The sequence below is a fragment of the Podarcis vaucheri genome, assembly GCF_965113315.1.
Source record: "Podarcis vaucheri genome assembly, chromosome: 8".
NCBI lineage: Eukaryota > Metazoa > Chordata > Lepidosauria > Squamata > Lacertidae > Podarcis > Podarcis vaucheri.
The window spans coordinates 12895129-12921296 of NC_138766.1; the positions used below are offsets into that span (position 1 = coordinate 12895129).

Below are 26168 nucleotides of genomic sequence, written 5' to 3' on the forward strand. Positions count from 1 at the left end.
GAGAACCACCAGTACTTTATGTAGGGCTCTCCTGGCTGGAGGACACAGCCCTGCCAAAATGCTCTGACCTTTGAGATGAGTTCTCTGCAGTGCCACTATCTCCCCAGGTACACAGAAACCAAATACTGCAAAATGAGGTCAGGGCCAGATGTATAGCTATTTCAGAATGCTCCAGCTAGCAGACCTGCCTTGGACTGATGGGAATCGCAGCCCCCGTCACTGAGAGACAGGGATGCCTACCCTGCCTCTTGAGCTAGTGGTAAAGTCTGTTGAGGAGCCACTTTGCTCATGAGCAAGAAGACTGTAATTGCCAGTGTTGCTTTCTCATCACAGTAAACCATGGCTGATTCCTCCAGTGCAGCCAGTATGTGAGTAATTGCGAATTAGCTGCAAATTGGCATATGAAAAAAAAAATGGTTTGAAGTTGGCTTGGAAAACATGGTTTAAATTTTAACATATGTACTGGGCAAAACACTCCAATTTTTCTACTTGCAAGATGGCAAGCTGAAATCTCATTGGTATATTCCTATAGCACCCTCTGGAGGGCAGGCTTAGAAGAGTAAGCTAAAACATAGGTTCCATTACAGCCTGGTTCACACATCATGCTAAGCCAAACTTGGGCTAAATGAGAATGTGTTAGGGGCTTGGAGAGGAACTCAAAGCTACTTTGACCCCAAATCTCTGGCTGGTGCTGATGGGCACTGGAGTTCAATAACATCCGGAGGGCAACATATTCCTCATTTGGAGTTAAATAAGTAACTTCTAAGCTAGATAACTCGTCTGCTTTACCATTCTAAGAGGTTTTCTTATTGTCCACCCCAACCACCATGATTTGTATGGATTTCATGGATTTCTAATTCTTTTGTGTCAGGTTTGCAAACTACCTTCTCAGATTGAGCTGACTCCCTTTGTTATAGGTACAAATGAATTAACAGAAATGCTACATTATCTCCTTTTGTTTGCATAAAAGCCATTTGAACTACTTCACAGATGACAAATAGAACCAAATGGAAATGGTCCCCCCCAAAAGTATTTTCTCTTAGATAGCATATGCCCAATTGTGTGAGCAGATGAACACTTCTTTAGACACACAGAACTCAGACTAATTGTATCAAATTTGCATTTGAGAAAGGGTGCATGGGCATTTTATTTGAGACAAAATAGCTGCCACTTTAAAGTTACATTTTGGTGTAACCTGCTGTGTGCTGCTACAACTGTATAATTGCGAAGAATAGTTTTGCATTTTCAAATGGTGTAAAAGTATATGCTTTAAGACACGCTGGTACTGCGGGTGCTGGAAGCATTTTTCCTGTTTAAATAAAGATCTCTGTGGTTTTCACTATTATGGAATTATTCCCCCTTTAATTTAGCAAAACCCTCAATGGAGCATATATTAAAGCCTAAAGGGACTTGCCTGTTAATATTAACAGCTCCTTTACTAAATATATGTAGTCACATTCAGAGGGAATGTGGGTGATAGCCTAAACTATAAACACAGTATTCTAATCTTGCCAGCTGCAACTGATGACTGACTGAGTTTTCTTCTACAGCCATTCAGTTCGCTGTGGGCATTCTACTGCAATTCAGTGTACTAATATATGTGGGAATGTTTTGAATTGTGGTACACATAGCTGTGCCCAGATATGCCATTCAGGAAAATGCCAGCCGTGTGAATTGACTGTAAAACAAGGTGAGTGGTGTGTGTGTGTGTAAAATTAAATTTCTAATAAAATAGTACTAAAACTTCCAGGAGTTGTTGATTATGTACGACCAACATGCTTCAGAATTCTGTTAGGCTTTCCTGAACCTTTTCATGGATTGACATGAAGAAATAAAAGGGCTACTGAAGTACAGTAACAAAATGATGTAGCAGCAACAGGACTGGAGACACCATTGTTCCATCAGGAAAACAGAACATAGCTAGGGAATTGGGAGTATTATCAGAAGAATAGTGCTCTCCCTCTCCCATTCTCCTTTAGTTTAAGTTAGTGATGAAGACTAAAAAGAGCAGCTGGTCACTAAAATGACTCAAAACATGTTTTTCTCCTCTGAAGTTAAATGTCCAGTCACTAAACAGCTGCATGCAGTTCATAAGGTTGCTATTTTTCTTCTTCTTTTAAGGCTACAGTATTTGTACACACTCCTAGTGGTTCAACTTAGTAACTTTAAATCACACTCTTACATGAGAAGGATGAAACAATCCACTCATACACTGTGCAATTTCTTGCGGTTCCAATTGGGGATGGCGTTTTAATTGTGCCGATTTCTGGTGTGGCTGCAGAAACTGGTAACTCGTAACTGCTGCCCCCCACGTTGCTTTTGCTGCATTAACAGCACTGAAGTGACCTCCCCAGGGCACAAGCCTGGGCAAGTGTGTATGGAAGTCCTGGGCTGCCAGACAAGACACACACCTCCCAGCTTTGCTGATGTGCTCCAAAGGAAAGCAGAAAGGCACCAGCTTGGCTGCAGGAGTTGCGAGAAGGAGGCGTACAAGGTGCCATCCAACCATCTTAGGGACTCCACTCTGGATTGGTGTAGGATTTACCCCTTCTTTTGTGGGGTGGGTTAATCCAATTGATCTGGTTAATCTTGGCTCATGTGTTGTCCTTTCACTTTATGATAACCCTTTCTGTTTCTCTTTCTCCCCAAATGCTTTTTTCTGTACAGTGTGTTACTGTGGGAGCACCTCTCGAGAAGTGTTGTGTGGGACAAGTGAGGATCATTTCTCTTGTCTGAGAACTTGCGGCAAGTAAGTTCTGCTTAGAACCTGAGCTCAGTTTTGTCAACGTTTGTGGATTAATGTAGCCTTACGTGGCATAAATTGTATTTCTTTAATTTCAGAAAACTATCCTGTGGAATGCACAACTGTGCACAAGTATGCCATCCCCAGTCTTGCCAGCCTTGTCCACGGCTGCCACAAATAGTGCACTGTTGCCCTTGTGGGCAAACGCCCCTTAATAAATTATTAGAGCTGGGGTGCACAGAACGTAAACTCTGCACAGATCCCATCCCATCGTGCGGAAGAACATGTGGAAAACCTCTGCCTTGTAGTAGCTTTGGTAATTAGAATGTTGCTTGCTTGTCTATGTAACATTCATTTGTGTTGAATTTTATTGCCACTTCCAGAACGATTAAAAAAATGGTGAAATAAAAGTGCATTTCTATGGTGGCAGTTCAAGTTGATAGAAAAAGCCTATATAGATAAGAAACTTTTCTTGGGGGAGGAAGACGGAAAAGAGGTTGTAAGCTGCTCTGTGTTTTACCAAATGGTTGCACTTTTGCGCAGCCTCTCACCTCCAGCCACCAGGATAAAAATGATCTAACTGCTGTAAGAAAGGCAGTTTTTCCAAGCTGGTGAATCCTGCACAAGAGCAAATGAACGGAGCACCATACCTTCGTAATGTATAGACCTAGTGTGATGTAATGCATAGAACACCAGACTTGAGCTAGGAACGCCTGTTTTCAAATACTTGCGTGACTGAGATTGGGTTATCTGTCAGTCTAACCTACCTCACAGGACCTAGTGAATGATATATTCACAATACAGTTAAAAGTTTCAAAATTTGTTGCAAAAGCGGTAGCATGGACAACTAGTGTTATTGTTTACTGTGTAAGGAATGGAATCTGTGATTGCTTATTTTGCTCAGGGAATACATAGTTACTCTGGGTTGTATCCAAATTAGCATTACCATGCCCCATCAATGCAGTAATACCTGGCTGTGCCACAATACTTTCCGCCCACCCTCCTCCTCCAGCAGGCCTCTAAATCTGTTCTATGGATTTGCCCAACCCTCTGGAGCAGATTTGGTAAGGGTGTAGGGTGAGGAAGGTGAATCCCATTTGCTGACAGGACACGTTAGTTAAATGCAACCCAGTGTATTAAAGTTTCAGTTGACCATATTCTCTTAATTATGCATAGATGCTGTTCATACATGCGAAAACCTCTGCCATGAAGGAGAATGTGGACCATGTTCTCGCACATCAAAGATTTCCTGCAGTTGTGCCTTAAAAACAAAGGTAATTCCTAAAAATAATAAAGAATGAATATTGAAAGTAAAACAGTCTTGTGGCACTTGAAAGACTAAAGCATATGATATCTACTTTTTATGTTTGCATGGCTATCTTCTAATCTAAGCTTGCAAAACTGTGTTTCCGTTTCTGTCCCATGTGATGTGTTTTTTCCTATATAAATATATTTGTGCCACAATTATTGAAGGTTCATTTATTTTTGGCAGTGTTACATAGCATTTTAACCAAAGTATTCAAATATTTTTAAAATAGATGTGCTATAATGCTTACCCATGGGCCATTTGGCTTCCCTCCCCTCTTGTTTTGGAAATGTGTTGGTGTAAGAATCTCCAAGTGTAGTATTGATGAGGTGAATTGGGCTTGAACCAATGAATTCCAGATCTCTCGATTCCTGCAGCTTACCCTAAAATTGGGTGATTTTTAAGGATCAGCACCCTAATGCCATAAGCTTTTCAGTATTTAATATCTTGATACTTGATGTGGAGAAAGAGGAGAGAGAGAACTTTTTTCCCCTTCTCTTGTAACACTGGAACCCAGTGTCATCCAATAAAGCTGACCAGTAAGAGATTGTTGTTGTTTAGTCATTTAGTCGTCACTGTCGGAGGAAGAGGGGGGCGCGGGGATTGCACCACCCCTGTAGGCGGCGCGCCCCGCCCCCCAGAATGCGCACCAGCCCTGCCCCCACCTGCTCTGCGCCCCCGGTGTCAGAGCATGAAGCTCTGCCACCGTTAGTCGTGTCCGACTCTTCATGACTCCATGGACCAGAGCACACCAGGCACTCCTGTCTTCCACCGCCTCCCGCAGCTTGGTCAAACTCATATTCGTAGCTTCGGGTATACTGTCTAACCATCTCATCCTCTGCCGTCCCTTTCTCCTTGTGCCCTCAGTCTTTCCCAACATCAGGGTCTTTTCCAGGGAGTCTTCTCTTCTCATGAGGTGGCCCGAGTATTGGAGCCTCAGCTTCAGGATCTGTCCTTCCAGTGAGCACTAGATCATACTCTCCAGTGAGAGATTATGGATGGACAAAAGGAAGTGTTTCCTCACACTGCCTAGCTAAACAATGGAATTTGCTTCCATAGGACATGATGATGCCACCAGTTTAAGACACTTTTTAAAGTGGATCATTCAAATTTGTGGAGGATAAGGCTATCAGTGACTCTGGTCATAATGGCTATATGCTACCTCCAGGATCAGAGGGGCCAGGCCTCTGAACACCAGCTGCTGGGAGCACAAGTAGGGAGAGTGTTGTTGCATTCCTTTCCTGTTTGTGAGCTTCTCATAGGCACTTTGTTGTCCTCTGTAGAAAACAGGATGCTGGACTAGTAGCAGGGCTCTCTCTACAGTGGTACCTTGGGTTACAGACGCTTCAGGTTACAGACTCTGCTAACCCAGAAATAGTACCTTGGGTTAAGAACTTTGCTTCAGGATGAGAACAGAAATCGTGCTCCAGCAGCGCAGCAGCAGCAGGAGGCCCCATTAGCTAAAGTGGTGCTTCAGGTTAAGAAAAGTTTCGTGTTAAGAATGGACCTCCGGAACAAATTAAGTACTTAACCCGAGGTACCACTGTACTGGGGTTTTGGATTTCAAATCAGCTTCCAATAAACTGTCGCCTGTATAGTGCAGCAAATGTACTTTATGGTAGTGTTGATTTCAAAGGTGAGTTTTGCAGTCGCTAATGCAGCCACACAGAGTAGATCTCTTTTTTAATTTTTTTATAAACTAACCCATGAGACTGATATTTTCAGTCCTTCAGGAGGCTGCCTCTAGACACTTTTACATATTTGAAATTCTGCTTGTTGATTGTGAAATACATGCTACTATCCTGAATTGTTGTCCCCTCCTGTTGGTTATAAGGTGACTGCTTTTGTGTGCTTCTGGAATAATTCAGCCTTCACACAGTTCACTGGATTCATCCATCACAGCCAGACTTTTCAGTTTTCATATGCTGAAAATCTAGGTGCAGTGAGAACATGTGGCACTGAGAATTTTTGCAATGGTTAAGATGCAATATTAGCTGTTGCAATGTGTTTTTCTTTAATGTCAGTCTGATGGTAGAAATAATGTGGCTATAATCCAATCAATTTTCTTTTCTTTAGGAAGTTCCCTGTGCCTCACTCAAAAATCAAGGTAACAAACACATTCATGGCTGTTATATGCTGGTACCCTTGTGAAATAGTGTGCCATGTAAACACAGTGGCTGCAACTCACAAAGTTAGTTCGGCACACTTGGCTGAGGCTTTCAGTTACTGACTATTGAAAGAGAAGGAGACACCTTGCAGACCTTTGCCTGTTACAGCCAATTCTGGGAGCCCCATGTGTATGAAGAAACGTTAATGATGGCTGCTTGTTGTCTGGCTCCTTGACACCTCAGAAAGCATAAGCATTTCCTGAAATGTCATTGAAAGCACATAAGCAAAATTCTTGTATATATCCCCACATATGTATACAGTGGTACCTTGGTTTGCAACCGCTTTGGATTACAACCGTTTTGGATTACAACCATGTCAAACTCGGAAGATAAGTGAATTTCCGCATAACAAGCAGGCAGATAACAGAACCTGTCTGTGTATATATATTAAATATGCAAATATTCCTCAAGGTTTGCCTGCAATTGATATATTGCTTCTTACACAAGTAATCATTAACTCCCACATGGCTTTGGCGTTCCATACTTGTCATTCACTGAAGCCATATAAGCCAAATTAAGTTTTAGGCCTCATGGTTGAAATGTTTAGTAACTTCTAAATAGGTATTCTGCTAAATGCAAAAGCAATTTTGTTTTGTGAGTTATGGTATTTGCTTTTCCAGGTTTTTTTTTTATAGGTTGATACAATTCTTAAAATTGTAGCTTAATGTTTCCTGTAAGCTGCCTTGGAAGGGTCCTGAAAGGCAGGATACTAATAAGATTTGCCTGCGTTCTTTATATGGGTCTTGCAAGGGCTAATGTCTTATCACAGTTAATGCAACATGGAGCCTAAGGGTAGGTGCAGTAATTTTCAATGAATAGCAATCATGTAAATGGTATTTTCTCATTTGTAGTTGAAGTTGTGTTCTTGTGTGACAAGAGATGCAACAAGAAGCTGTCATGTGGACGACACAAGTGTAATGAGATTTGCTGTGTGGTGAGTTCATAAATATAATGAAATATTTTTTTCCAGCAGAAAAAGAAATTGTTTTTTCCTTTTATTAGTTGTTTGAACTCTTAATTAACATTTAGAAGACTGGCTAATAATAGCTATAAGCAATCATCCTGGTTTTGATCTTTAAAAAAATCTGCTTGAAGCCATTTTGATTACTCTTCGTTAGAGGCTGAAGCAAGGAACAGGTTGGTGTGAAACTTTGTGGGTTTTTTAAATTAATGTTCATTCAGAAAAGGAAAAATACATATTCCCATATTCTTAGTTTATTTCCTTATACATAATTTCTATAACGACTTCCCATCCTAAATGCTTTAACGTGTCGCACTCTTCTTTATCAGTCCAAATCATTTAGAAGAAAAACCCAAGTATTAAGCATAAATTATTAATTTGATATAAAGGAAAGAGTTTCATTTTTCACATCACACATAAAACGACAGAACTTACAACCCACCCACCACGTTTTTTCTTTTGCAGGACAAAGAACACAAGTGCTCTTTGATTTGTGGACGGAAACTCAATTGTGGCATCCATAGATGTGAAGAACCTTGCCATCGTGGCAATTGTCAGAAGTGCTGGCAGACTAGTGAGTGCACATCAGAATTATATTCTCAGAATACAGTGGTACCTCGGGTTAAGTACTTAATTCGTTCTGGAGGTCCGTTCTTAACCTGAAACTGTTCTTAACCTGAAGCACCACTTTAGCTAATGGGGCCTCCTGCTGCTGCCGCGCCACCGGAGCCCGATTTCTGTTCTTATCCTGAAGCAAAGTTCTTAACCTGAAGCACTATTTCTGGGTTAGCAGAGTCTGTAACCTGAAGCGTATGTAACCTGAAACGTATGTAACCTGAGGTACCACTGTACTAGTTTTGAAATACATAGTCAATTCACTTCACTCAAGTTGTTTAAAATTAATTAGTTTGTTTAAAATTATGAGTACAATCCCAATCCTCGATCTGTGCTGGTGGAGAGGGTTGGGAACAGGTGGCAGTATCTGCCATCCTGGGGGCTCCCATTCAGCTCACCAAAAGGATAGGAAGTTGGGAAGCTACGGTTGCCAGTATTCCTGCTGTGGGTAGCTGGCGTAAGTCGCCAAAATGAAGGTTTTATTGGGGCAGAGCAGAGCCGCCAATGGATCTGCTGGGTACAAAGCAGATCCATGTCCCAGAGTTGTGCTTAATCTGAGTCTCTGCTGGGGCAGCCTTGAGCTGGGGCAGCAAAATTGTAAAAACAACCACCACCACCATCTTGGAGTGAGCAGCAGGATTGTTGAATGTGGTGGTGGATTTCCTACTCTTTCCCACCCTGCTGTTTGTGACCAGGGCTTTGGATTGATCTACCCCTACATTGAGCACAATGCAATACCCCTTAGTTTCAATTAAGTCCCGTACCATTTTCCCCCCAGTTTGCTTTCGTGCCCACTTTTTTTTTTAAAAAAAAAAGATAGTAAAGGTAAAGGGACCCCTGACTATTAGGTCCAGTCGTGGCCGACTCTGGGGTTGCGGCGCTCATCTCACTTTATTGGCCAAGGGAGCCGGCGTACAGCTTCCGAGTCATATGGCCAGCATGACTAAGCCGCTTCTGGCGAACCAGAGCAGCGCACGGAAACGCCATTTACCTTCCCGCCAGAGCGGTACCTATTTATCTACTTGCACTTTGACGTGCTTTCGAACTGCTAGGTTGGCAGGAGCGGGGACCGAGCAACGGGAGCTCACCCCGTTATCTAAAAAATAGATAAGTGCCCCTACCTATAGATATATCAGTTATCAGTTGGATAATAGGTCAGTTATTAGTTATCAGTTGGATAATAGGTCATGGAAGCTCTTTCATTGCATATATGAAAGTCTGTTGTGCCAGCAAAGCTGCAGCATTGGTTTATGTCTGCAACCTATTTTGTTTGTTTTGTTTTTTTCTTGTTTTTTTCCAGGCTTTGAGGAATTAACGTGTTACTGTGGTGAATCAGTGATATACCCCCCAATACCTTGTGGTACTCGACCACCAGAATGTAAAAATTCATGTACTAGACCTCATGAATGTGATCATCCAGGTATGACTTACATACAAAAACTACAACTACTACAACAACCGTGCCAAACTAAGATGATGAATCTATTAAATTTTCAAATGTATGATGTAACAGTGCAGATTCAGGTGTAGGTTTTGAACTTAAATCTTAATATTAATTTCTGAACTCCAGCACATTTCTTACTGTAGTAAAATGCAGGTGTAAAAGCCTTCAAAGCGTTTTCTTAATTCATAGAAGAATAAATAGGGCATTCACTTCAAATAAAAGTAGATTCAAATACTCTTCATGTGATCAGAGACCTGATAAAAGAGAATTTGGTAAAGTTTCCTCTGTCTTGCTAGTAGAATAACTGAGGCAGTGGTTATTTTTTCGATTAGGGTGGAACAAAATAGCTTGAAATACAAGGTTGCGTCTGTTGTTATTCTGCTTGCACAGCAGATTCTACTGCACAATGGAACTTCCCCCTCCTTTTCTCTCCTCTGTTACACCATCAAAATCTGCTCCAAGGAGTTGGGAAACCCTCTTCAGAAGATTTTGGCGGCATTTGGGGAGAATACATGAACGGGAAGTCCCATTGTGTGAGTGGAATTGCACTCACATAGCATTGGATAAAACCTAGTAGGTTTGCGAGATGATCCCTCACATGGAATGAATTAATTTGATTAGCTATCAAATACCTTCCCACAATACAGTGTAGAGGGAGGACATGCTCTGGCAAAGAATAATGTCATAGTTTGCACTGTGAAGCCTCTTTTTTGTGCACTAATAGAGGAGTCCTCTTTTAAGCTCAGAGGAAGTCCATCTTGAGAACTGGTAAAATGATACCACATTTAAAATGAGAGCAGACCAAGTGTCTTAGATGAGGCCATAATTGATGTACCAATCAGTGGAGCAACCATGTAAAAAATTGCTTGCCTGATTGCACTGAACAATAGAATGTAAAAATATTAAATGCTAAAATACATGGCTTTAGAAGGACATATTTGAATTTGTTTCATTAAAGAGATTTCATCTTGAAACATTTCCTTACGTTATTTGAAACTTGTTTTCCCTCCTTATGTGGATGCAGTGTATCATTCCTGTCATAGTGAAGACAAGTGTCCACCATGTACATACCTTGTTCAGAAATGGTGTATGGGAAGACATGAGGTAAGTGTGACTGTTTAACTTCCCATTTTTAGAGATAAAGCATAGCTGTGTTTTATTTGTACATGTTAGTGGTGTTGCTCATATCTGCACACTGTACAGCTGGGTCCAGATCATGTCTTGATTTATTAAGCTAAGATTTAAATGAACCTTTTGTCTGCACACACAGCCCCTTCTCTTCTCTCTTTGCAGTACACCTGGGTCAAATAGATGACTCCAATTGACCACAGTGTCCTATTTCATCTGAACCAGGCTTATCATAGCGTTCGGATTGAATGGGAAACCATAGTTAATTGTATACAGTTGTACCTTGGATCCCGAAGGCCCTGGAACTCGGACGTTTTGGCTCCCGAACGCCTCAAGCCCGGAAGTGATTGTTCTGGTTTGCGAACGTTCTTTTGGAACCCAAATGTCCGACGGGGCTTCCGTGGCTTCCGATTGGCTGCTGGAGCTTCCTGCAGCCAACCAGAAGCTGCGATTTGGTTTCAAACGTTTTGGAAGTCGAACGGACTTCCAGAACGGATTCTGTTTGACTTCCAAGGTATGACTGTAGATCTGTACTTCATTTGGGTGCAGTGTGAAAAGAGAAGAAAGTCTGCATGCATGGGCAAAAGGGGTCATTCATATTTTGGCTTACTGAATGAAAATGTGATTGTCCAAACAGAACTTAGGTTTTTAGATGCTTTTTAAAAAAACAGGCCAAACCAGTTTGTTTCCTCAATGACAAGGCTCTTAAATTTTTGCTGATGCAGAGAACAGAGTGTGAGTTGTGTTTACCTTTTTTGTGGCTCTGAACTGACAAAGCTCTTTAAGTATTTGGCAGCCCATGCCCATTGGGGGGGGGGGGCTCTGTGAAAAATTATATTAAAATATGTGGGCTTAGACAACCATTTTCTCACCATGAGTTGACTTTTGGATAGCCACTTTTACAGTGAAAATCTGAAGATAACTCTGCTTTATGAAGGGGTTTGTCATGTGTCTCACTGCAACACAGATGCCTGATGAACTCATTCAGAAGCCTTTAATGAGCACAGGTCCCTTCATATGTGGTCTATTCCAACTCTATGATTCTATGATATGTCTGTCAAAAAAGTTCCTCTACAATGAGAGATCGGCTCATCCTATGCAGTTAGTATATCTGCTTTTAAATATTAAGACATTCTTAAACCTCATTTCTTACAAGGTTGTCCAGTATCCATCAGTTTCTTCTTCTTTTTTCCTTCCTGGCTTAGTTGCGGAGCAATATTCCCTGCTACCTCACTGACATCTCCTGTGGTCTTCCCTGTGATCGAATGTTAAAATGTGGAATGCACAAATGTAAAAGGATTTGCCACAAAGGGGAATGCCTCATAGATGAAGAATGCAGGCAACCGTGTACTATTCTTAGGCTTCACTGTAATCATCCATGTATGTCTCCATGCCACCCATCTTTACCATGCCCCACAACGTCTTGCAGTGCAAAGGTAGGTGACATAAAAAATAATAAGACATTTTTTTCAAAAAAAAAATTTAAATATTTTCATTTAATGTCAGCTCAGTCTACAAATATAAAAACCGCAGCCTTTCTTTTTAAAGCTGATTTTGTCAAATGGGTTTGTACAGATGTCATGAACTTGCAAGTATTAAAGTTTCATTAGTTTGTGAATGATACAATTGTTGAGCAGGGAGGGGGGCATTAATTGGTTTGTGGTCAGTTCTTGTTTTTATTATGTGTTTTGTGTTTTTATATTGTATTTTTATGTTGTGAACCACCCTGATATCTATGGATAAAGGGCAGTATACAAATTTAATAAGTAAATCTTTGATGTATTGCATTCACGAAGAATGTTCTGTGTGAAGCTGTCCTGAACATTCAGCTTCATTGAATGGCCATGGGTTCTAATATTATGAAGGGGGGATTTCTCTATACAGCACTGATGCACTGTATATGTTATTATAGTAGATATAACCTTGATACTCTTCCAGTAAATCAAGCAGAGTGTTTGGCAGATTATTTGGATTGCTACTGTTATAGTGTAGTGCAGCCTGTTGCCGTCCATATGTTTTAGATTACATCTACCATCAGCCTCTGGCAACACGGCCAATGATCAGGAATGTCTTGGAAGTCGTCTAAATATCTGGAGGGTTCTAGGTTGGGGAAGGTTGATTGCAGTAGCTTGATTTTCACTTAGATAACAGCAAATGAATCCATTGTATTTTAGGGAATCAGGGAATTCTCACCTGTGTTTTCTTCAATAATAATAATAATAATAATAATAATAATTTATTATTTATACCCCGCCCATCTGGCTGGGCCTCCCCAGCCACTCTGGGCGGCTTCCACAGAAAACAAAAATACAATAAAATATCAAACGTTAAAAACTTCCCTGAACAGGGCTGCCTTAAGATGTCTCCTGAATGTCAGGTAGTTGTTTATCGCTTTGACATCTGCTGGAAGGGCGTTCCACAGGGCGGGCGCCACTACCGAGAAGGCCCTCTGCCTGGTTCCCTGTAGCTTTGCCTCTCGCAATGAGGGAACCGCCAGAAGGCCCTTGGCGCTGGACCTCAGCGTCCGGGCAGAATGATGGGGGTGGAGACGCTCCTTCATGTATACTGGGCCGAGGCCGTTTAGGGCTTTAAAGGTCAGCACCAACACTTTGAATTGTGCTCGGAAACGTACTGGGAGCCAATGCAGGTCTTTCAAGACCGGTGTTATATGGTCTCGGCGGCTGCCCCCAGTCACCAGTCTAGCTGCCGCATTCTGGATTAGTTGTAGTTTCCGAGTCACCTTCAAAGGTAGCCCCACGTAGAGTGCATTGCAGTAGTCCAAGCGGGAGATAACCAGAGCATGCACCACTCTGGCGAGACAGTCCGCAGGCAGATAGGGTCTCAGCCTACGTACCAGATGGAGCTGGTAAACAGCTGCCCTGGACACAGATTTGACCTGTGCCTCCATGGACAGCTGTGAGTCCAAAATGACTCCCAGGCTGCGCACCTGGTCCTTCAGGGGCACAGTTACCCCATTCAGGACCAGGGAATCCTCCACACCTGCCCGCCTCCTGTCCCCCAAAAACAGTACTTCTGTCTTGTCAGGATTCAACCTCAATCTGTTAGCCACCATCCATCCTCCAACTGCCTCCAGACACTCACACAGGACCTTCACCGCCTTCACTGGTTCTGATTTGAAAGAGAGGTAGAGCTGTTTATCATCCGCATACTGATGAACACCCAGCCCAAACCTCCTGATGATCTCTCCCAGCGGCCGCATGTAAATGTTGAAAAGCATGGGGGAGAGGACAGAACTCATAAAATACTTCGGAACGTTAGATTCCTGCCATATTCCTGTTTTTGTGCCATTATAGGTTGAACTTCATTGTGAGTGTGGGAGAAGAAAGGAGACTATGATTTGTTCAGAAGCATCAAGCACTTTTCAAAGGTATTTACTGGCTCTGACTTCTGTAGTACAGTAGGCCTGTCCCTTACGTGAGGGTTCAGTTCCCGGGAGGGGGGGTAAGGTCCACGCGTGCAAAGGCAAAATTGTGCAAAGTCGGGAACTCCCGGAATACCTCCCCCCCCCAGCAAGTTGAAGGACTGCTTATTGGGGTCTGAGAAGGTCACGGGGCAGGTGGCTGTGAGCTTCCCAGGGCTGTCCTGCAAGCTTCCCACACCCTGGTAAGCAAGGAGGCTACTTCCTTAACTGGCCTCTGGGACAGTCCCAGAGTTGTCACACCTCCTTTCCAGAGGCCAGTAAGATAGGTACCACCATGCTTACTGGGCTTTGGGAAGTCACCATGATGGCTCTGGATGCTTTCAGAGCCCTCCTGCTCCCTTTGCAAAGCTTGGTAAGTAAGGAAAACCTGCTGGGTGCACAGGGGTGGGTTGTGTTGGGAGAAATAAATGGAGAGTGAAGAGCAATGGGGTCCCCCAGTTCTCCATTTACTTACTTACTTATTTCTACCCCACCCGCATACGGTTGCGATTGTGTAAGCAGAGTCAGCACAAGTTGCAGACTTAACGTGTGTGTGTGTGTGTTGCTGTTTCTGTGCAGTAATCAATCATACACAGCCATGGCTTTTCTCTAAAATTTGTATGTCCTAGAAACAGAAAATTAATTTACTCACTTGCTCTTTCATACTGAGCATTGTAACGTGTTCTCCTGCTACTAACAGGAGGTAGCAGCTCTGCAATATACATCGCCTGTGTTTCAATTTAACAGGAAGTCTATAAATAAATAACTAGACATAAATAAACTGTCGGCAGAATTTTTTTCTTGTCAACTATTCTGAGTGGAAAATTATGATAATTTTTCCTACTTTTTATATTGAATCGTCTTTTGTAACTCCTATCAGAAATGTTACATTAAAAAAAAAGCACCATATTAATCATGGTCTAGCTTGGGTATTTAAGACCACTAGTGTCTGAGTAAGGGATGCTAATTTAAGTTTTTCAGATAGCATGCCAGTAATAATATACATGCAAAATTTGGGGACAGCTATGGATGTAATCACATAATATCTGCTATGTATTCTTCTTGCATCATTGGTAGTAGAGATTAGCTCATTCCATAATGGAAAAGACTTCTAAGGTCTATGTTTCGCTCATTCAGGTGCATTCCATCATTGCCCTCAGCTTCATAGTTTCCCTGACACACCCACTCCTCTGTGTACCCTCTAAACTAGCTCTGGAGGGTTGAGAGATGATGTGGAGCTGTTTTGGAGGTTACAGGGCAGGCCATTGTGTCAGCAGAAAGCTGCTGGTGCAGGTTTGGGTGCCATCCCCTGGGAATTTTCTGTTGCCTCATTTAAAGACATTTTATGTTTCATAAATATCATTCTCTTCCAGAATAGCTGCTATTTCTATAGCCTCTAAGTTAACCGATCCACACCACGGAGATTCAATAGAGATCAGCAAATTGATTACCAAAAAGGAAATGAAGCAAACCAGGTAATCAAATTATGAAACAAATACTTGAATAGACTCAAATTACTGCTGAACTGAGGAGCTTAACGACTTTTAAAATCAAATGATAGCTTACCTATCAGTTGCTGCTTTGATTTGGGGGCCGGAGATGCAGAAGTTGTCCCCTGTAATCAGTTACCATTGTTGACTGTTCACTAACTATGAGCTGTCCATAGTTTCCTGTGGAGAGTGAGGAGTGGAAGCTCAACATAGAGTTATTCCAGTTAAGCATCAAGTCCGAATACTATTGAATACTAACACCTGAAATCTTTCTATGCTATGTCCAGCTGCTGGTAAGACAAGGCAAATAGGAGCTTCTGTTTCACTGAAAAAACTAATTGTTTCTGTATGTGGGGGAGAGAGGATTTTACAAGGAAATGTAATTTTGTGTATCTTGTTTGTGTAGGCTGCAGTGTGATGATGAATGTTTGGCTCTTGAAAGAAACAGGTAGGTAATAATTTTATAATTTAATTTAGCAAGACGGATTGTGTGCTATAGCAGTTAGAGTGTTGGCCTAAGACCCAAGAGACCAGGGGTCTAATCCCCACTTAACCACAAAAGTGACCTTGGACCACTCATTGTCTCTCCACCTTAACACAGGGTTGTTATGAGGATAAAATATGGAGAGGGGAAACATGTTCGCCACCTTGGGCTCCTTGGAGGAAAGGTGGGATATAAATGTAATAAAACAACCATCTCTTTATTCTAGATTGGGTGGAAATATCGTGGAATTAAATTACGTAAGATTAGGAGGAGGTAATCTGAACAGACCGGAATTTATTTGTATTTCATTTATTTAACAAACTTTTGTTCCTTCCAAAAAAAAAAAATGCTTTGTAGGGTAGCTTGCAGGTACACAAAATACGAAACATTAATAAAATCCAAAATAATGAGAAGCAAATAAAAAAGGAAAGTGATAAAGGCAATATAAAACTAGCCACATCCTGGGTTTAAAATGTTTAAAGGCCTAGAGTGAAAAAAAAAATCCCTTGACACTGAAAAAGTAACAAAATGGGGACCAGGTGAGTTTCTTGACTAGGGGCACTAATGTCAGCACTGAGGAGAGCCTCTCCAGAGTAGCCAGAAAAGGGCCTTCAGAGAAGACCTCACTCTATGGTAGGCTGATGATGGGGCAAGTGAGTAATCTAGGACCACTCTGGTCCCAAGCTGTGTATGGCTTTGAAGGTAAGCACTAGTACTTTGAATTGTGCTTGAAATGGACTGGGAACAAGTGTGGCATCACCCATGCCTGTGGGCAACTTGGAATTCCGTTAACCTCTGGAGGTGAACTGTTGGAAAGTGTAATGGGAATTAGGGGTTGCTCGTGTGTAAGTTGCCGCCACTCTTGGTGAGGTTGCCTGGAAAAACCTTTCCCTGGCTGGACAGTCCTGATTCTGCGTCTGTCTCAGTCACTGGCAGAATCCGTCAGTGGGCATTTCCTGAACTTCTTCCAACATAAAAGTTCCTTGACGGATAGTCTCCGCCTAGCCTCCCTGCGCTGAAGTCTTCTGCGCAGGGTGGGTGTGGGCAGTGGAGGACCAATGCTCTCCCCGCTGGTCTCTGGCGAAGAGTCCTGGAGCCATCCCTCCGAAGCCCGCCTCCACCCACCTTTCTCCCTGATGTAACGCTGATTTCCTTCCCCGGTCACTGAGTCCCCTCCTTTCCTGCTGGGACCTTCTCCGGCATCGCTCGGGAGCCCTTCCTCCACTCCTGACTGCGATGGCAGTTCCCTGACAGAAAGGGTCCACCACACCTGTGGAGGGGAGCAGCCTTCCTCAGAGTAAATGGCAACAAAAAGTTACCAGACCACGATGAAGCCATAAACAGGAATTCCCTACTTGTGTAAATGAGAAGCATTTATTTGGCATAATCATGGGTCAGTAGCAGTGTTAGAAACAGATATGAAAGCTAGGAGCTAAATGGTGCCTTAAACCTAGGATATGGGCACAACAACAGAACGTCTAGGTGCGCTTTTTTATAACGAATGCAAAGCTGAAAATGAATTAACTGCAGCTGAGACATTATGTTCATTTTTCACATGGTCTAGTCCTTCCCCTGCCCACCCCCCTAATATTCTTAAGTGTATCGGATCTCTTCTTCAGTTTTCAGAGAGTAGCTGGAAATGGGGAGGCAGAAAAAAACTCCTTTCCTTCCACTCTGCAGTTTTAATCTGAAATCCTAGGCCTAGTACTGTGCCCAGAGCTCAGAAACTGCTCGCGCTAATGAAATTTCCTGTCGCAAAATGAATCTAGAACAATGGGAATTTCTAACACTGGTCAGTCATGGCTTAAAAGACTCTTGAGCACCTCAAATCATGTAAAAGAAAAAAATCCCAGAGGTGAATCGTGATTCTGTAGTATAATGACTGTATAAGAAAGGCTTGAAATCATGTGAATGTTGTGTAGTTTAATATTTGTCAAGTATTGGGGTAAAACAACTACTTTTTAATATTCATTAATTAGGCGGTTTGCTGAGGCTCTTCATATTGATGACAGTTCTGATCCTTTTAATGTCCGTGCCTCTGTACCCAAGTACAGTGATAGCTTGAAAGAGGATGCAAGGTATGTATCGTTGTTACTTAGTGGTTTGTGTATTCTCCCAGGGACACATTGGTAGCCCTTTGACTTCAGTGTCCAGAGGTTATAGCTGGAGAATTGTTTTAATGTTAAAATTCTAGTTGGTCTAATTTGCAAAGGTTTTATTAAATGCTCATACTGATAAGTGCCTCTTCTCCCCCATACATGATAGGGAGATTTGTTTGAATGTTTCCCTCTTTTCTTGCGAGTTCTCCAAGAAAATAATGGTGGCATAACTATGTTGTTAGTAGCATGTTTAGTACAGTTGTACCTTGATTCGCGAATGCCTTGTTACTCGAACGTTTTGGCTCCCAAACTGCAAACCCGGAAGTGAGTGTTCCGGTTTGTGAACGTTCTTTGGAACCCAAACGTCCAGTGTGACTTCTGATTGAGTGCAGAAAACTCCTGCAGCCAATCGGAAGCCACACCTTGGTTTGCGAACGTTTTCAGAAGTCGGATGGGCTTCCAGAACGGATTCCGTTCAAAAACCAAGGTACGACTGTATATTGAACATAAACTGTGGGTGGGGGCATAATTTCATGCCTCAGTGGAACACATGGGCAATGGAATTCTGAACTCTTTCCCTGCCTAGAGTTTCCCTTCTGTAGCTGATTTTTCTTTTATGCATGTTCATTTCCAGTATTTGAGCTGATTTCAGCTAGGAGGAGGACTGTGGAGAGAGGAATCATGTGGAGGAAGGTTCACACTCTCCATTTCAAATTGATTTAAGATGTCAATGCGGTTTATGGCAGCTATGAAATTGGCAAGTGCCATATTAGGGATAATTAAATAATTAGGGACAAATTCGTGGTGGAGAAATCTCTGAATGGCTGGTGTCCACAGTGGCTTTGTCCTTCCATTGTTGGGCAGAACAATCTTTGGGTACTAGTTGCTGGGAATCACGAGGAGGGAGAGTGCTGTTGTACTCAGTCCGGCTTTGGGGGTTCCTGTAGGCATCTGCTTGGCCACTTTGAGAAGACGATGCTCAACTAGATGGACTGTTAGCCCAATCAGGCTTTTATGTTCCTAGAGAGCCAGTGTGGTGTAGTGGTTAAGAGCGGTGGACTCGTAATATGGGGAACCAGGTTCGCATCTCCGCTCCTCCACATGCAGCTGCTGGGTGACCTTGGGCTAGTCACACTTCTTTGAAGTCTCTCAGCCCCACTCACCTCACAGAGTGTTTGTTGTGGGGAAGGAAGGGAAAGGAGTGTTTGTTGTGGGGGAGGAAGGGAAAGGAGAATGTTAGCCACTTTGAGACTCCTCTGGGTAGTGATAAAGCGGAATATCAAATCCAAACTCTTCTACCTGGTGCTTTATTTGTGATTCTCACTGACCTCCATTTGAAGGCACAAATCTGCCCACTGGTCCAAAGAGTTTGGTGACTTCGTGGGGAAAAAGCAGTGAAACGATATGTATGATGCTTACTCCATCAGAATTTAAATGCAGTGGGAATGTTGAAGCTTGTATATACTTTTTTTTTAAAAAAAATTGACCTTTTGAAAAAGCAGAAAATGTCAATTGTGGCTTTAAAATGAGGCGTAATGAAATTGGATTGCAAGTGAGAGTCTGAAAACAATCACAGTGTATCCTGTGTGATTTGTGCTGGGAAAACACTGGTGTATTTCAAATGCTATGTATGGATAGCAGCAGTCCTCCTCACATTTGTCATACAATTCTTCATTATTACAGGAAAGATTTAAAGTTTGTCAGTGAAGTTGAGAAAGAAATGAAAGCCCTTGTAGAAGCAGTAAATAAGGTTAGTAACGGGAAACCTTTTATTTCCTGTTAATTTAAGTGTACATACGTTTAAGCCATGAACAAAACTGAAATTTATTTTGTAAGATTTCTTTAACTTATGGGGCAGAGAGAAATATGTATATATGATGCACATATGTACATAAACTTGGATACTATAGATTTTTTATTATTGCAATTAACAGTTGTGATTCAAAGAAGTGATACATATTTATTGTAGATAGTTCATTCTCTAGTTTTTCAGATTAACACATAACAGAAGCTAGAAACTACATGCTTCATTCTTCTCCAACCTTCCTGAAAGAAACATATAAAATAAACATCTCTCTGTAATCCAGAGCAAGCATACAAAGAAGAGCCATTGCTTCCCGCCCATGAACAGAGAACACCGCAGAATCATCCATGAGCTTGCTCAGGCGTACGGCATAGAGAGTGTGAGCTATGATAACGAACCAAAGCGCAATGTTGTTATCAGTGCGGTGAAGTATGTTGTTCCATTTTCTTGTTATAAGTTGCAAAATAACCACCTTAACAGACACTGTAATATTCGCGTTTGTTCTATTTAAGCCTGTTCTGTTTTTACATTTGCACTGTGCAAACATCTCGTGCGTTCTTTGTGTGCCGTGTATTTCAAAACAGCGTTTTGTTTTGTGGAGAGGAATGTGTCGTCATGAACATTTCTGTTGTTGAAAACGTTCCTCATTTGATTCATTATATATATTTTACATATTTGAATTCTGTAATAGTTGGCATCAAGTCAAATTTTCATATAGAACAAAAGTCAGCATAAGCACCATTAGTTAATCAGTCTTCCTCCCAGCCCCCATTTTTTTAGACTTTGTAGACTTGTCTGTTGTCTTACTGTGGGAGCAGAGAGGGGGGACATTGTTTCTGTCGATCAGTATTAACTTGGTGGATAGGGGGGTTTTTTTTGTTTCTAATTTTCTCTGTATAACATAACTACTCACTAGTATTTCCAAATAACGCAGGACATTAAATGAAAGCATTATCCTATCCCGCTGGGGTTCTTGTGTGAAGTGAGATCTATACAAAGGACATGCTTTCCTCCCTTGCTTTCAAAACCCATTTCTTTTTAAAATTTTGATATAGAAGTGGCTGTGAGGGAATGAGAGAAAGGGAAATCTAGTCGCAGCCATGTGGGCATCCTTTGTCAAAGCTCATTTATATTATGGCTCTCTTTCTCCAGAGGGAAATCAGTTTGCCCAACAGTTACTCTGACTTCGCTGCTTACCAAGGAAAGGCAGACGAGGCCCCCACCACCTATTCCTCATCACAAACAATCAGAAAAGTAAGTACTATTGCTTTGAAATATTGGTGCTGTATTTTTTATCAGTGTGTTTTCTGAAATAAGATACATACACTTACAAATGGGCAATCTGGCAATGCAGACCAGTCTGTCCTACTGCTGTAGAAGATAGAATCGGGATATAAAATGATATTAACAAATTGGAGAACTGGGCCCAAAATTAATTTCAGTAGGGACAAATGTAAGGTTCTGCACTTAGGCAGGAAGAACCAGATGCACAAATATAAGATTGGGGGCACCTGGCTTACTAGCAGTACATGTGAAAAGGATCTTGGGGTCTTAGTGGACCACAAGCTTAACATGAGTCAACAGTGTGATGCAGCAGCAACAAAAGCTAATGCTATTCTAGGCGGCATCAACAGAAGCATAGTGTCCAGATCAAGGGAAGTAACAGTACCACTCAATTCTGCCTTGGTCAGACCACACCTGGAATACTGTGTCCAATTCTGGACACCACAATTTAAGAAAGATGTTGACAAGCTGGAACGTGTGTAGAGGAGGGCAACCAAGATGACCAAGGCTCTGGTAACCAAGCCTTATGATGAACAGTTGAAGAGCTGTGTATGTTTAGCCTGGAAAAGAGGAGACTGAGAGGAGATATGATAGCCATCATCAAGTATGTCAAGGGCTGCCACATGGAAGAGGGAGCAAGCTTTTTTTTCCTGTTCTGGAGGGTAGGATTCAAACCAATGGCTTCAAGTTACAAGAAAGAAGATTCCAACTAAACATTAGGAAGACCTTTCTAACAGTAAGAGTTGTTGGACGGGGAGCAGTCTCCCTCGGGAGATTGTGGACTCTCCTTCCTTGGAGATTTTTTAGCAGAGGTTGGATGGCCGTCTGCCATGGATGCTTTAGCTGAGATCCCTGCATTGCAGACAGTTGAACTAGATGACGTTTGGGTGTACTTTCCAACTGTACCATTCTGTGATTCGATGAACATCTGAAGGGCCACATCTTCCTTCCCTTTGGCTAAACACTGTCTCCCAAAACCTTGGAAAGACTCCCTCAGTTGATGCCCCAGTCATTTCCAGTCATAGCCACAGCACAAATGTCTTATCCTGCACACGCTTGTAGTTGCACAATCAGGAAGTGGACTTTGATTTTGAATCCTGTCTTTTTATCTGTAAGGCTGCTAAGTATCAGTGCATTGACTTGTATTCTTCTGATGCATCATTTGGCAGAAGAGTGTTCCAGAAGGTAGTCTCAGTATGAACCCTACTATAGTAAACATTACTGGAGAAAGCAAAATTTAGTTTCAATTAAGAATGGGGTAGGGCAGTCCACCCCACACTTAAACAGGAAGCACACACGTTCGTGTTGGTTGTTTGGGAAGAGCAGGACTTAGCATTTTTTGTGCAGTCCACACACCCTCACTAGGTGTCTTAAAATGCTTAATTTAGTGGGATTACCTTCTTTCCTTTTGTCATCTTTTCGTTCGCTCACCTTGTTACCTTGTTGTAACAGTGCTTAGTCTTACTCTTCAAGTTCAGGAGATTCTCCAGGTTCCAAGCGTAGTCGGGGAACGGAGGGGAAGCCCTTGCCTTTAACATAATTTGTAAGCTGACTCTGCCTGCTGACCAAGACCAAGGTGCTATTGTGTCAGTCCAGAATGGCCTGCATTACTGAGACCCCCAAAATTTGATTTTTACCTGAAAGTATCAAATTTTTATTTCTCCTTCCCCCCATTCTGTTTTAATTTCAGGCACGGGAATAGCAGCACAGAGAGAGGATTCAAAGAGGAGCCTGTGATTGACTACTTTGATGTACAGGACTGAAAAGATGAATGTGAAATTTGTGCCGTTGAAAAGTGGAAGTGATGCTACCAATCATTTTTTCCGTTGAAACGCTTTGTACTCAGTGTATTCAAAGTACATCCTGGAAACGGCAGATGAAAAGAAATAGCTTGTCATTCTTTAACCCTCTCTGTGTGTGTAACCAGCTTTGGGGTGGGGGGAAATGAACATAGAATGTAAGTGCAAGTTGTATGTACGTCTCAAAAGCCTGCGTCTGACGCTGCAAAACCTGTAGTGGTTCGTAAGGAGAGAAAAATGCAACAAGTTGGCATCTAAGGTAATCTGCTATAAAATATAAGTGAATTATATCTCCTATGTAAGATAAACTTTTTGTCTGGGTATAAGGCACAATGAAACAATAGCCCTATGCAAGCTGTCTCCCCTCACTCATGCAAAATTGCACCCACCTTGTGTGATTGGCAGCCCTGCCCTCTGCCATCAATGAGCTGGGGAGAGCTCAGAAGCAGGAAGCTTGTTCCCTGTATGATCGGAAACACCCTGCGCGGTTGGGGCCCTAAATCATTCTGGGAGTATAAACCTATAGTGCTGGCTCTTTGTTTTAGACCTTCCCCCAACCCCAGTATGGATACAAGCTGGAAGGCAAAGACTCAGGGATGGACAACAAATGCATCTGCAACAAATCCTTAAAGGTTTTCAGCTTAAGGAGACAAGTTAATTAAATTCGTGAAGTACGAAATTAGGGATGCTGATGTATCCAGATGAAATGATGAAAGCCAGCTTTTCAGTCAAAGCATTAGGAGGCGTAGTCCCATAGCAATTTGAACTTTGTGCAGCCTAGAAACAGTAGGATTGGTGAGTCAGTAAGTTTATACTTTTTGTATCTAAACTTGAGTTGCCTTTGCCATAAGTCTAATGCTGGATATTTTCAGGTGGTAAGTGTATGGAGCTGGGGATTTTTTATGTCATTTGTAGGTTCCTTTTGGGGTTTTTTTTAATGGAAATGAGCTTATCGGTTATTCTTCAGTTAGGGTAGCATGTAGCCTTATGCTTTGTGTGTAGCGGTAACAAATAAGAATTATTTTTTTGCATTTTTATCAGTGGCCAGACAGCAATTGAATATGGTTACTGTACTTGAAATGAGATATAAAGCCACCTTATTATTTCTCCTCCTCTTCCTCTTTGCAAACTGTGACCCATATATTTCCTTAACATTCTTCCTGTTTCATACCCCTTCCTTTTGTGGACAGCTTCCAAGCTACAGGAGTGCCCACATGGATGCACCTTACTAAAAATAATAGTGTGTAAGGATTTTAGATGAGGGTACTATTTAGGCAATTTTACCTAATTTGTACCCTGCCTTTCCATTAAATATGTGTAACGGCATTTTATCAGTATGCAGGGGAATCCTGAAGTGGCTTGGACTATCTGTATCTGCCTTCTGAACACGTGCAAGTATCCATTCTTGGTGCATTATGATTTAAATTAGTGGAATGGTTTGTAACAAGAAAAGAGGCCAAACCCACGTCCCTAGTAGAATTTTAAAGTTCCTGTCGCACAGAGACATTGGGTTAGTGGCCCTGCAGCACAGACAAGTGATTGTTCTATTATTACACGTTTATTATTATTTAAATACCAAAAAGTTGAGCACAATTGCGCCTTTCCCACAGAACCTTAAAGTAAAATGCACTTCCTTTCTGTACATGGAGTGGAGCTGTGCTTCTGGCACCCCTATCCAGTGGTTGGTTTCCCTGCATGGTAGGGAGGGATTTTGCACTTGGTAAAAGTTCTGATGCCCCCACCCCAAAGACATGCACAAAATAGGTGCTATGTTACAGCTAAAATCACATGAATGCAGAAGGGATTGATCAAGACTCAAGTGGAAGTGCAGCTCTACATTCCTCCAACCAGTACAATGTACTTCTGCTGCATCAATACACAAGAAGGATGTAGCTGAAGATTTTGAACAGAGCCCATAAGCACAGAAACGTTTATTCCTTTTCATTACTTAGCCGTTTTCATTTATGTGGATAGTGGTTTTTAAGTGACTGGTTCTGCTATTGCTTGGTGAAAAAGTGCCATGTATACATTAAGGGATTAAACTGGTGTTTCTCTTCGTTGGTTTTGTAACATCTCAGCTTTTAAAAAATTGCCATTCTCATTTTATTCACTTCTCATTCGGTTTTTGCACTGTTTGGTGATCTGAGAGGGAAAAGTCTAATTGGAACAAGTTTTTCAAACTTCTCTTTTGCAATTATAAACAGGGCATTTGGATCCATACATACAAACAGTGCAGGCAGAATTTTAGGACTGAGGCTTAGTAATAATTACATATTCAAAACTGCTGAGAATACTCAGTGCTTTGTGTGCATCGATTTGTGTGTAATCTAAAGTTGTGAAAATTGCTATGGAAACCATTCCTAATGGCATTTCTCTTGATGTACTTCATGATGAATTAAGTGAATTGATTTATGTTTGGTTTTTAATAAGTTATTTGTCAAAACTTTATATATATATATACATACACACACACAACTTGCTTGCTTTCAATTCAGTGGTGTAATAAATGACTGACTTTATAAATTTGTAATATAAAACTGTAATAAAGTTCAAATGGATCTTGTCCATCAGTGTTCTGACACCATGCAAATACTCCTCCAGCTTTAGATTAATATCTTCTATCACCATTTGCAGAAAACATAGCAATGGAGGACTTTGGGCTTTCTAATTTCAGCAGTGCCCTGTGCAAGGCCAAAATTTGGCACCCTTTCCTCCACTTCTCGCCTTCCACTCCAAGTCATTTTTGCGGCACCCTTTCAGCTCGGCACCCAGTGCAGGCAAACCGGTAACACTCCCCTAAAACTGCCTCTGATCATAGTTCAGACTGATTAGCAAAGCCTAAATTTAATGCCTCATTTGTCCTGACAGCACTTCAAATTTAGCCTTCAGGAGCTGCAGAGTCTCTGGCCACTCCAATGCAAGAGCCGTTCAGATTTTATTCATCAGGTTCCCATGTCTTGTACGTTTCACACCTTTTTAATTAGGGAGGACTCGCAATGCTATGCCAGTTTCAACAGCCTCATCCAATAGCACAAAAAAGTCCGTGTTTTTTGCCTCTTTTAGATCATATTTGGCCAATTTGTCCCCTTAGGTGCCATAGCATTATCACTTTACTAGTAGCTTTTCACACTCTATATCAACTGTCACCCTTGGCGAGTATAATAATATTTATTTATACATACATACATACATACATACATACCCCGCCCATCTGACTGGGTTTCCCCAGCCACTCTGGGTGGCTCCCAATCGAATATTAAAAACACAATATTTTAAATATTTACCCTTGGTTGCTGGAGACGTGGTTTCAAGCTGCCATTGGGCTTTCTGGCAAGCCATACCATTTTTGCATGATCTTAAAACATTCATTATTTAATACTATCCCATTGATTCTCCTCTGGTATGATATTAATCTATCCCAA

General features: G+C 41.8%; 1 protein-coding gene across 4 annotated transcripts in view; it reads left to right on the forward strand.

The window, feature by feature from the left end:
- NFX1 (nuclear transcription factor, X-box binding 1) overlaps nt 1-25311 on the forward strand; it is a 34827-nt gene extending 9516 nt beyond the window's left edge. For 2 of the 4 annotated variants that reach the window (XM_082234237.1, XM_082234239.1), the window contains exons 7-24: nt 1551-1690; nt 2668-2749; nt 2842-3059; nt 3920-4017; nt 6126-6156; nt 7069-7151; nt 7644-7752; nt 9094-9213; nt 10262-10341; nt 11571-11801; nt 13680-13753; nt 15160-15261; nt 15683-15724; nt 17740-17838; nt 19543-19609; nt 19947-20092; nt 20816-20917; nt 22638-25311. In XM_082234237.1, the coding sequence (XP_082090363.1) occupies nt 1551-1690; nt 2668-2749; nt 2842-3059; nt 3920-4017; nt 6126-6156; nt 7069-7151; nt 7644-7752; nt 9094-9213; nt 10262-10341; nt 11571-11801; nt 13680-13753; nt 15160-15261; nt 15683-15724; nt 17740-17838; nt 19543-19609; nt 19947-20092; nt 20816-20917; nt 22638-22710 (1897 nt within the window). In that variant the 3' untranslated portion in view covers nt 22711-25311. Of the gene's footprint in view, nt 1-1550; nt 1691-2667; nt 2750-2841; nt 3060-3919; nt 4018-6125; nt 6157-7068; nt 7152-7643; nt 7753-9093; nt 9214-10261; nt 10342-11570; nt 11802-13679; nt 13754-15159; nt 15262-15682; nt 15725-17739; nt 17839-19542; nt 19610-19946; nt 20093-20815; nt 20918-22637 lie in introns of those variants that run through there. The other 2 variants (XM_082234238.1, XR_014222295.1) reach the window with 2 other exon arrangements.
- Nucleotides 25312-26168: the final 857 nt, after the last annotated feature.